The 12,889-nt window shown below is 35.7% G+C and overlaps 2 protein-coding genes across 2 annotated transcripts in view; both read left to right on the top strand.

The window, feature by feature from the left end:
- Window positions 1–12,889, top strand: part of LOC148956672 (uncharacterized) — a 75,143-nt gene that overhangs the window by 21,156 nt on the left and 41,098 nt on the right. The gene's annotated exons all lie outside the window — the stretch shown is intronic.
- LOC148956673 (uncharacterized) overlaps window positions 554–12,889 on the top strand; it is a 26,491-nt gene continuing 14,155 nt past the window's right edge. Inside the window, exons 1-3 of the mRNA XM_089086643.1 lie at window positions 554–915; window positions 3,836–4,173; window positions 7,564–7,906. Coding sequence (XP_088942769.1) covers window positions 555–915; window positions 3,836–4,173; window positions 7,564–7,906 — 1,042 coding nt within the window. The 5' untranslated portion in view covers window position 554. The remainder of the gene's footprint in view (window positions 916–3,835; window positions 4,174–7,563; window positions 7,907–12,889) is intronic.

The raw sequence follows: 12,889 nt of genomic DNA, 5'->3' as shown, positions 1-12,889 counted from the left end.
CAAGTTTTTTGAACTGAAAATAAGGAATAGCTGTAAAACTCAAAATGAACAGAAATTGTTCCACATATGAGGAAGGGGGGCTATCTCGGTCTCAACCCTCACTCTTTACGGTGAAGTCTTAAATTATTTGGAAATACCTCTCATTCAAATTCAACGGGCCTTGTGTTTGAACAGCCTGTACTTAAAGAATTGTGACAAAAAATCACTTTAGCGTGAAGGTTGAGGAAGGGATAGCCCCCTCATCTACGGAATAATTTCTGTTCTTTTTAATGTGGCTCCTTGCTTTCAGTAAAAAAAAAAACGTATAAGCCCTTACTTTAGCTTTATGGGCCTCTGCTGGTGAGTTTGAAATCTCGGAAACGCTTCAATAGTGTAGAGCATTTCCCCTACATTGCTTATTCCTTATGACAAGTTTACAAAAGTTAATGCAGGCTCTTATCCATGTATTTGTACTAAAATAAAGAAAAATACCACTTATTATAATAACTTACATCGTGTTTGTTTTCTTGCAGGCGTTTTTAAACTCGCCTAATTGTATCAGCAGACTGCAGAAGATGCCAGTTAGTCAAATGTCGGCAATGAAACCGTGTTTGGGTGCTGTGGGACCTAACTCGCAATATCAACGTTGTCTTATTCTTACAGAACCTACAGAACTTAGAGTTTACCTGGAATCTGTTGACACAGGGATTGAGACCTACGTGCCAGTTGATAAAGTTATGCCGATACGTACAGAGACAGTGACAATTATGGCTGCCCAAGCCTTAAACTGCACACTTGATGGCTTTGAAGGACGAAGTGTCCCAAGATCAGTTTTGCATGAATTTAATGTTTTGGTGTCACATAAATTACTGAAGATGACAGTGCTGAAGATATGCGGAGAAAAGCTAGTCATTACCCTGCTTGATTTGGAATCTGGTTAGTTTTGTGATTTATTCCTTCTTCTGGCGTGTAATAATACGTGTAAATTGGCGTGTAAATTTTTGTGTACGTTTTGAAAATGGGGTTTATTCACCATGGTCTATTTATATGCTGGTGTCATCTCCTTGAGACTTATGCATATGAGCAAAATCATCGTATGTCTTCCAGAATTCATCCCGCTGTTATGTTCTCTGCACTATTTGCGATTTAGTTCGAGTCTTTTCTAATTCACAATTCTCTAATTTACTCCTGTTATTTGTTACTCCTGTTATTCTAATTTACTCCTGTATATTTTTTTTTGAAAATTCAAAATTCACAACTCTCTAATTTACTCCTGTTTATTTATTTTTTATCTTTAATTTGCTCTCTTTGAAAGCTTCTTTCCAGAAATTGCCTTTTCTTTATATAAGGCCTGTTTCAGAGCTTAGTTTCATGTCATACATGGGTACTCTTACCCCATAATGTTCTCTTTGTTACTCTAACCAATATTTGTCTTATTTTCTCTCATAAAAGATTGTGTAATTTATTCCTAAAAATACGCTTTTTTGAGTTTTTAGACCTTTAAACCTTATTGAGGTATCATTTTTTTAGGGAATGGAGGCCTCACCAAAAAAGCTAGTGTCATGTACAGTTTTAGGCTTTAGGCTCATGAGCACTTTAAAAACAATTCAAATCCTTTAAATATGAAATAATCATTTGACGTTTAAAAAAAGCTCCACAACAAGTCTATTCCGTTTTATACAACGCAAAACATATGGGGGAAAATTTGGCCCAGGGTTTAATTATCTAGTTAATCATCTTGTGAGCAAGGGAATTCTGCTAAAAGTTGTCTTAAGGGCTTAATCACCTTTGGCTCATGTGCTGGTGGATACTCCTCTTCTATTATACCATATTTAAAGCCTCCACCTGGCCTACCCCTCAAACTACAATATTAGGGTAATCTGTTCGTCCACTCTTTATATTACTACCCTTTGGGTACATTAAATTCTCTAAAGGAGTGTGGTCTTTTTGTATGATGAGGATATGTTCAAGCCTTCGAAGTTGTTATTTCAAGGTGCGCATACTGAGTGGGTTCGAACCAGTTCATTCATAAAGGCAAGGTTTCTTTATCTCATCACTGATCTCCCTCCTCTTTTGTGTATTGCCCATGGCTTAGTTTTACATGTAACCTGGCTCCTCATCAGGGAAATCACAAGGTGAAATGTTCGGGGAGCAAAAGATTTAGCCGACTAGGTGGTCGTTTTTGATGATAAACATTGAAGTTTTAGGTAAAAATGAAGAATGAAATTTTTATGAATTGATTTTTTGTTCAATGGCTCTTTGTTCCAAACAAATTAAAGAAGCAGCCCCATTGATCGATTTTTCACTTCTAAAAAGATATGCCAGTCTTCAATAATGTCACTACTTATTGTTCTTTTTTTAATTGGGTCATCTAAAATGTAATTGCTTACGCATTTTCGTACTTCTGGACTGCAAAAATATCTTATTCAATTTAAGAGTGATTTACTATCTGCCCATATAGTAAAACTGTTAAAAGGATATAGTGTTTTTGCCTAATGAGGATGTGTTCAAGTCACCTAATCTGCTATTTTAACACGCACATCAAGTTGGTTGAGCCACCGAGCCAGTCTCTCCATAAAGCTCACAAAGGACAGGTTTTTGGTTTTTCATTTTGATGCTGTGTTAAAACATACTAGTTTTTTCGATAAACTAAAACTTATTGCATGGTTATAGCTTGGATTTTGATTTTTACCCGTACTTATGACTAAGTTTGCAACTGCAAACTTCCTCTCTTGTAGCAAGGGGACGTATAAATCTCAATCAAACTAAAAAAAAAATAAATGATAATATGAGGGAAGTAGGGAAGGAAAGTTGCAGAGAAGGACTGAGAGAAAGTAGAAACAGAGAAGGAGACTGAGAAAAAATAAGCGGACTGAGACAGTATTAAGGTCACAATTCGGAAAAAATAGGGGGGAAACTCCTCTTAAAAGACTTGGAAAATAACTTAGATTAACACTGGATGGGGGTGAGTTTCAAAGTGATATATAAGGCACTTTGGAGACACTTAAAACTGCTGAGGTTGACTTCATAGTACCCAAAAATAGCTGAATCATTCAGAGGGTTTGGTCGTGTTAAAGTTGCCCCCAAATAGGATGGCAAGAGGTCAAAAAAGAAAGATTTAAAGGAAAGTGCAACTTCATGGGAGCGGATAAAGAATGGAACTTTAAATTGATTGCGAAGGAGCTCTGCTAACTACAGGCGGCTGGTGCTGTAGTGAGTTGTTTGTAATAATAGTAGTAGGCATGGTATGAATAGATGAAGCTATACATTGCATAATTTTTGAAGTAAGAGTTCCGACTGATAAGAATTTATTAAATAACCCGACTCAACTCACCCTGAAAGAAAAGAAAAATCTTCAAAAGTGCGACGGCCTGGCGTTCTTGAAATATTTGAGGAAAAAATTCCACTGCGAAAAACTTTCTTTATCATAGGGGATTATCACATTCCTCAGTCTCCTGCTAAAAATAGATAAAATTTATTAATGGCACAGCAACCTCAATTGTAGGGTATGGTGCCGACATCAGATCTGTGAAGTCGGAATTGGTACCGTAATTGAAAAAAATGAGACCTTCTTAGTATTAATAAATTTAGCCCCTCTGGGAGGGCTGAATGTGAAACCATCGTATTATGCTATTAAGTAGGGTTGAAAAATTAATGAATTAAATACCCTTACTCCAACAATACACATGTCTAGTTATCCTCGCGTTTCATCTTGTTGGCTAGGGAAAGGCAGTATTACAGAAACTGTATTTATAAACTAAATTTTATAGTTTTAATGGATTAAATTTATTTTTACTATGAACTTTGATTTTAGTCTTCCTGTATCATATTATGTTTATATATTTTCTTTTTTCAGGACAAGAAATTAGTAAGACCTTGGCAGCCAGGATGTTCTCACGACTTATACCTCAACACGGAATCAGAGCGGCGGTATCAAAGCTTTTCGGCAATCCACCTCGCTTGACTTTAAATAAAGTAGAATCTGTATGGTGTATGCTGGTTCTCTCGGAAAACAAGTTTTTTGGACAGTTGGAACGGTTTTCAAATGAAGACTTGCAAAATCTGCAATGTGAACTCCTTGGTGTGTATAAAGCACTTAGCAATCCACCACTTCTCTATGCTGATGTGAAGAGTCATATTGGGGACTGCGCTGTTGTGCGCTTTTCGGTAGATGGTGCATACTATAGAGCTAAGGTATGTGAATTAAATAGAATATTTGTTATATTTCTTTGTGAAGTATGTGATACCAGTATGCTACCTTTTCACGGACGTTTGGCTGGCCTCTGTCAGATCTTGTTTCTATAAAAAAAAACTTGAATTTGAGCTAAGGGTGGGCCTCCCTGACTTCGACGTTGCAACTCTAAAGGTGCAACAAAAGTTTTTTTTCCTATATCTTCTGAGGTATAAACTAGTAACTGCAGATGATAGAAACAGATTTCACATGTTATCCTCTGTCAGAAGCTAGTACGGATATACTAGATTTACAATGCTACAATCTATTTCTAGGATTAAGTGGGAAGAAAACGGACTTGGGCAGACTTCTTCTACGTATTCTGTTTATGCTTACAGGCTTCTCAGTCTATACTATTTAGCCCTCTTCCTTTTTCTGTGTCTTAAGGTGACTGTGTTGATTGGTGACAGTTTACCATGGTTTAAACGTTTTATGATAGATTTAGCGATTCTAGGTACTGAGCTATTTTGCAGTATACTTTGAATCCCATATTCTTTGTGAGGGTGGGGTTAACTTAACTGAGAGTGGTTATTTGGGGTATTTGAGACACTGTCAAATTGTTTTGTAGAGTATACCGTACGGGCGTTAGCACATTGCAGTGAAATTGGGAAAGTCCAGTGATTTGACGGAATTGTCCATGTTCATGTATTTCTTCTGTTCAAACTGAGAAAAAATTACTATTTTGTAATTTTCTTGAAAACTTGGAAAATGTCGCTGATAGGTTTTGGCAGCTGCGCTCTTATCGTTGTGCTACGTATCGTTGTGGAACAATTACAAATCAGTTGGTGACCTTTTTCATATGGAAGTTGTAATAGATGGTTGAGCATGTGCCTCGAAAGGATCGGGATGGTTTGTAAGTAACAGGTCTGCACGATATGATTCACAGGGGCTTGTACGCCCATGTTAATATCCACAATCTGTTCGAGCCTGTAAGAGAAGTTTCCAGATTTTTCCAGAGAGTATGTTTGTTGTTGCTTGGTAGTTTGGAGGGTTGTAAACAACCATAATTATATGTGTATCGAGAAGATCAACTTTAACCCATAGAACACTTTGCTCACTGGATAAATGAAACATTCAGGCGCGTGAAAGGAATATGAATAAGCTCTGGGATCACTCCTCTAGGTATAATGATGATAAAACCTGTCCCTAGTGATTAATGCAGCCTTTTTATTCAATTCTAAGATAAAAAAATTCTTGCCTGATTTTATTTTGAATGGTCTTTCATTTGCTTTGGCTTGATTTTTGTTTCAGTCTTTTCCCTGTCTTGTTCAAGTTTACTTCAAAAGGTTAGTGCCGAATATTTTCCTATTTCTTACCGTTTTTTTTTTTTTTTTTTTTTTTTTTTTAATCTTGGGAATAACAGGTCTACTTCTTTGACAAGGCAAACCTCGAGTTATGATTAAGGTGACGCAGGTAACAGTTGGTTTTATTTTTTGTTGAATTTGGCCATTCACTGGAAATTGATTTCAGGGTAATATCTTTTGGATAACAAATATATATATGTATATATATATATATATATATATATATATATATATATATATATATATATATATATAAGATTAAGATATATACAAGATAAATATATATAGATAAATATAAAAATATATAAAAGGATGAAATATGTATATAAGATAAATATGTATATATATATATATATCTTTGCTGTGGGTCGTACCAGTAAAACTGTCCGTTACCTGCGTCACCTTAATCTTATATATATTTATCTTATATACATATTTCATCTTTTTATATATTTTTATATTTATTTATATTTATTTATATATTTTTATATGTATATATATATATTTATATACATACATATATGTATATATATATATATATATATATATATATATATATATATATATATATATATATATATATATATATATATATACTGTAATGTGCGTTCCTATCCTCTCCATTGAAGAGTTATGGAGCACATCATGCGTCTCGCATTTCTCCTTGGCTCCTCCTTCACGGGTGCGTAACGACGAATTTATATACCTTTACTGTTCTTTGATGCGCTATTTGGAAAATTGTCAATGCTTTCATCCACTGACTACCAGTTTGTGGTCCTGTTATGTGTCCCATTTCTGAAACAAACGTGCAAAACTGTTTATAAACCTGTTCTGTGGTACAACGTTTTACTAAAACGAAAACTACCATATATATGTGCTACCTTTTTAGTTAGTAACAAAATAATATTTCTTTTCAAAGTAAAATATTATGTCCATGGGGGAATGTGAGAAAGTGTATTTGACACATCTTTAGAGACTAGACTATTGCTTACAGTTAATAGAGTTACGAGGAATGAGTGTCTATTGGGTGAGGAAGAAGGAAATTACTTATCATTATTTGATAATGCTGTACGCTGTATGATAGTGCACTAGATGAAACAAACATGGAATGTACTAAAATAAGCCCTTGGTGAAGTAAAAGCTTCTGAAATGTACACAAAGTTGTTTTCATTTTAATAGAATGCTCTTTCATTGCAAGTCCCTGTCTGTGATGAAAAGTAAGGAATTTGATGTTATACATCATTTGAGAGTGTTATACATCATCGTTTGAGATAAATATTTATGCAGTGCACAGTGTGACAGGGCACTTAGTAGGCAAAACATGCAGTGAACAAAAATTAACTTTCAGTGTTGTGAAAGCTGCTGGAATTTATTCAAAAACTTTCTGATTTTTAGTAACGACCATTATGTCATATAACCTTTCTATGTTTGGAGCTTTCGGAGAGTCCGTGAGTCAGGGGATCTTACCGTTAAAGAAACCGTTAAGGAAAACGGCTAGTCTTGCTGCAATAAGAAGAAGAAGAATCGTCCTATATTTCTATTTCAAATTTTTGGATCGGTTGCTTTCTGAATAACCACATCCAAATTTTGGGTGGCAAATCTCCGTATTTGAAACAAAATACCTCCTCATTGCGGGGTCGCCTACATCGACCCAGTATATAAAAAAGACCTCTACAAACTCCTCTGCTGTTTACGCACTATCACGGACCGGATCAAAATTCGTCAACTCCGCTCGCTTGGTCATGTCCAACCAATGCCACCAGGTAAAATACCAAAGGACACCTTTGAGGGACTGATACACGGCACACGACCTCGAGGCCAAAATTGCAAGACATGGCTTGGCAAATTCAATGTTTGGAACTCCTCCTTTCCCTCACCCCCTTTCAGATTCCACCGTTTGACGTCAGAGAGAGTCGAATACCATCCCCATGCTCAACACCTAGTGAAAAGACAAGAAGCCCCAATACATCCACAGAAGCTGGATGGGATTATTTAAAGTAAGTCAAGACATTCAAATTTAAGCTGTAAACTCATTTATGCTATTTGCAGGTTCTCAAAGAATTCGCACAAGATGTGGAGGTGATGTTTATTGATTACGGAAATTTTCTAACTGTAGACCGGTCGGAAATTTTCCGTCCTGTATGTGTGAAAGGCTGGAATCAGAAGCCGTTTGGTCACCTCTTCCAATTTGACGCCGATTTCCCCACTATATCCCATGACGACTTGACTTCTGTACTGGTTGACAAATCTGTTGAGCTGCAAGTATTAAAACAGGATGATAATATCGCTATTTGTTTATTTACACAAGATCCTAAAAATCAGCCAATTGCCTCTAGGGTCTCACAGCTGCATTATAAACAAAACCCCAAGGGAAGTGTCTTCGATAGACTGGGTGAGTTTTAAAATGTATTTTATTCGAATTACAATGCTTGAAGAAGTTCTTTATTTCATCATTGTTTTTTTTCTTGATTCTTAAGCTGCTTTTTGCTTTTATTTCTACCCTCTATCACCTATCAATTGAATGACATTCCACTTCGATTTTCAGTCCGACCTTACAAATCAATTATTTTGAAATTCTTGAAGAATTTTCAGATTTTTTTAGTCTTAATAGTACCACTTTCAAGAAATTCGATATTACATTATCCTGGATTTATATTAAAATTAGATAGCACTTTTCCCAGATTTTCTTTGAATTAGATATTGCTTTATAAAGGTATAAATACTATGCGTCATTATTTGGTTCAGTCTCCAAAATAGTTAAGTTAAATTATTACACTTGAGATTCAAGCTTCAAGTACTTGATCGACTCATCTTACCTTCCTTAGAATAGAATTTTCTCTAATAATAATAAAACAAAAAAACATTCTCAAAATATTCCGTATTCTCTAAAGACCAATTAATCTAAAGAGCAAATATTCTCTAAAACATCAATTACAATGGATTGATGCCGAAAAATGGAAAAATTATTTAGGCAATTAAATGCAAAATAATTATTTAGGAGCTAATTTTTCACACAGGTATCATTTCATGTGACAGTTTTTATTTTTAATTGATTTTAAATATTATTTCGAAAAGTATATAACCATGTTATGCCCAATTTTTTTTAACAGGAAAGTTTTCAACTTTTTCATATTTTAAGAATTTTATTATCAGACCTCTCAGAATGATTCTTAACTTTTTACCTTTTTTAGTATAGTCTCTAAAAATAACAACGAATCCAAAAGGTTACAAAAACTATCTTAGTCAATGGAATGCGATAAAACTCTTTTAGGGGCCAATTTCACTAAGTTGCTATTTACACATTCTTAGGCTCATTCTCAATGCTCTTTGCACGTAAGTCAACATCCTTCACTGAATATTTTTCTGTCGCTTGGTTGCTCTGTTGATATTGAAGTAATTGATATTTTCCTTTTTTATGAACTTTATCAGTTTTGCACTTGAACAGATCAATTGTTAGTTTATTTTTTTTGCTAGTTTTAGTTCATTAGTTAAATACCACCACCCGAGGGGATGGCTTGCTGAACTTCAAATTCTTTGTCTGTGAGGACCTGGATTCGAGTCCTATTGTCGCTGGTTATTTATTTGGGAACGGGGGTCGGTGGCGTGACTGTAAGATCAGTCAGAGTCAACCCAACTATAAATGGGTACCTGGAGAAACCTTGGGAATTTAAACAGGAAGGGTGTGCGATACCACATGATGATTGGTCCCAGCCCCCCATTGCACTTCCTGGCTGAAGAGCCAAGAAACGGAGATCTGTACCGCCGGCACTGAATGTAAAGTCCGGTGCCGTATTGTTTACCTTTTTACATTTGGGTCCCTATATTGTTTTCCAGTAACTTTCCAGATCCTTGAAAAAGATTTGAAGGTCGCCACTGGAGCAAAGATTCGTTAATTGTCAATCTTAAAATCGTAATCTCACTCTGGAATAAAATTATTGAAAGTGGAATCGAAATAATTAAATGTGATCATGAATCTCGATAGGAGGGTTGGAATAATTTTAGAAAAACAATTTGTGAAGTTACTGATGGTGTCTTAGGGAAGAAAGTTAAGACTGCAGCTAGGAATATTAGTGAAAAAGCTTTGTGTTTAATAGAGAGGAGAAGGTGGAGAAAGCATGAAAATATGAACTAAGGACGTGTGAAGTGAAGGCCATGGATAAAATAGTCGACGATCTGGAAGATGCAGCTAGACGGCATAATAGTAAAATAGTGTACTGGCATGTTAATAAATTGAGTGGAGGGAGAAGTCAGTCCGGACTTGTCCCAGTTAAAGATAGGAACGGGGCCATAATTAGTGATAAGGAAATAGTTAAAGAGAGATGGGTGGAACGTTTTGAGAATGTGCTAAACCGAGATACAGTTGCAGGAAAAAATATAGAGAAAAATGAAACAGTTTGTGATACCTTGGATGTGAAGGAAGATTTGTTTGTGAGGAAGAATTAGCGACAGTACTAAAAGGATTAAAAAATAATAAGGCTCCAGGTGCTGATAGGGTGGTAAATCAGTTTCTTAAAAATGGTGGGTCTGAGATTAGAATTAAGCTGCTGAAGATTATGAATATGATTTCTGAAAAAGAGGAAGTACCTAATGATTTTAGGAAAACCTTAATTAAACCACTGTATAAGAAAGGTGATAAGAGTGAGTGTCGCAGTTATCGAGGCACTGGTCTGGTCTCTGTAGGTAGCAAATTACTTATCAATATGATACTTTTTAGACTGAGAGATGCTGTAGACAAAGTTTTAAGAGAAGAACAGTGCGGTTTTAGAAAAAGCAGAGGATGTGTCGACCAAGTTTTCACTCTTAGGTTAATAATTGAGAAGTGCCTTAGTTTTCGGTAACACCTTTGGTCCTCAGTTTTATAGATTAGGAGTAAGCGTTCGATTCTGTTGATAGAAGAGCTTTAGCAAAGGTCTTATCCTTATATAGTATACCAGACAAATACATTAAAGTGATTACTGCTATGTACGAGAATAACACGTCTGCGGTTAAGGTAGGAAATGAGGTTAGCAGCTGGTTTCGTACTAAATCAGGGTGCTAGAATAGGTTTAAAAATAAAATTTAGAAGACTAAGTCACTAAGGCTAGGAATAAGTGAAGATGAAAAGTTGACGTTGGGTAACGAAAACATTGATCAGGAGGAGGGGGCAGCTTCACTTACCTTGGTAGTATTATTAGTAAAGACGGTGGGAGCAGTAAAGATGTTAAAAGTAGAATAGCCAAGGCTCAGGTTGTTTATTTTACAGTAAAAAAAAGTTTGGAAGAATAGGAAGATAGGTCTGCAAACCAAGATTAGAATATTGGAAGGTCCAGTGATTTACCTTCCAATATTCTAGGGGTAAATACAGGGGGTAATACATATTACTCCCTGTATTTACATACATATATACAGGGGGTAAATATGGCTCTGAAGCATAGGCGCTCCGAAAAGTGGATGAAGATTTACTAGATATTTTCCAGAGAAATTGCCTAGGGATTGTTCTGGGTACCCGGCTGACTGATCATATTTCAAACAGTAGGTTGTGCGAAAATTGTGGTTCAATCCCGTTTTCTAAGGCTATAATGAAAGAAAGGTTAGGATGGTTAACGCTTGTTCTGAGGATGAAGGATGACAGATTGCCGAAGATTGTCCTTTTCGGCCAACCGTTCAGGGCTAAACGTAAAGCAGGTCGTCCTCGTCTGGAATGAGAGGATGTCATAAAGAAAAATTTGAAGGGAATGGGAACTTCCTAGGAGAGTTTAAAGAGGGAGGCTTTGAATAGATTGGGATGCAGCAGGAGCGTGTGTAGCTGTATTGGCCTCAGGCGGTTTGGTTCTGAGGTGAGTTGTTAGTAGTGGTAGTAGTAGTAGTAGTAGTAGGTCGAGTCAGATATCGAATATCTAGATCCGTAATTTTCCCAACGCGCGGCATGGCAATATTTTGGTGTCATCGGTAGGACGTGCACCATTGGCTGATTATACTTTAGAGCTTTAATTAAAAACTATCGATATTTTTCATGCGAATGACGTCACATTCAAAGGCATTTAAAGAAAAAAAAATACATGACAGTATTGCAATGATGTTTTACCCGACAATGCTTCATAGCATGTGTGACAGGCTACTAAATAATTTCTAATACCACAATAGCTAAGGATGACAAAAAAGTTATGCTCTTTCACTGTTACTTTTTGAGGGCCTTTTTCAATTTAGTGTTCTAAGATTAATTTTGTCCGTAGGACTTTTATCCGTAGTTTTTACTCTATTTTTAAGTTTGTGCACTGAGGACGGTCGAGAGGAGGTCTTGACCGAAACTTCTGTATATTATTTTTCCTTTTTCCACTCACTCAAATTATCTCCATCTGAATTCTGCGTATCCCCCGTTTGAAAAATGAACAGTCGGCCTCAGTGAATCTGTCTTTCAATTAAATATAGATAAAACAAGTTTTTCCCATCTGAAGTATAGAGCAACATTAAAAGGAAAAGAAATCATCCTGTATATCAGAGGAGGTGCCCTCTTCTCAGCCACACGCTCATTGCGATGAAGTTTTTTCGTGCTTTCAAATTGGTTCTTTTCGAGTTCCACGACACTTGTGCTTGAGAAGTTTGCTCTTAAAAATTTGGACAAAAAGTCAAACCATAGCTTAAAGAGCGGGGAGCCGAGGAGCGGGCAGATCCGCTATTATCCGTTTTAAGCTCTGTTCCGTTTTTAAGTTTTAATGTTTTTTCTTACTTTCGGTTGATTTTTTTTTTTATTTATTATTATTATTGTTCAATCTCGAGTAGTTTTTCAAATCATACCCAGGCCTATCTAAGATATGAATTGGGGTTACCATCATCATAAAGCCCCGATTTTTTTATCTTAAGTTGTGCATATAACTAATTGTAAACTGATTGGTAGCGCCCCACTTTTTCAGTTTTTCTATAAGAATTAAAATGTTGGATTGTAATTGAAATTTTAGACAAAATTTTAATATTTAGTCAAAATCTTTGATGAACAGCAGTTTGTTGAATAAGCAACATTTGTGCTGCAGAATTCCAGGTGGACGTAGAGGTGGAGATAGGCACAGAATAATTCCACGGAGGTATCTCCACTGACATGACTGAAAAAGAAAAAAAAACAAATGTATATTTATCTGTCCTTTTTTCACAGGCTAGAATTATCCTCGCTTTCCTTCTTCACATGTTTTTCCGTTTTTGATAGGCTACTAAGAATGTAATTTTTATAGTCTGTGAAGTCTTACCTTATTTTACTATGTGGTAATCAAAGCCTAGCACGCGTTTAGCCAAAAACGAATATATTTGAATATCAACGTCTCTTTACCTTAAAATATATATTAGAAAGAAAAAGGGAGGAAAAGGAAAGGGAAAAAATACGAAGCTAATTCGGTTCATTGTTGCT

This window comes from Artemia sp. Qi Xiang Cuo, chromosome 1, assembly GCF_049724085.1.
Source record: "Artemia sp. Qi Xiang Cuo chromosome 1, ASM4972408v1, whole genome shotgun sequence".
Taxonomy (NCBI): Eukaryota; Metazoa; Arthropoda; class Branchiopoda; order Anostraca; family Artemiidae; genus Artemia; species Artemia sp. Qi Xiang Cuo.
The sequence above is the reverse complement of the archived record's forward strand: the minus strand, read 5'-3'. Positions and strand labels throughout refer to the sequence as shown.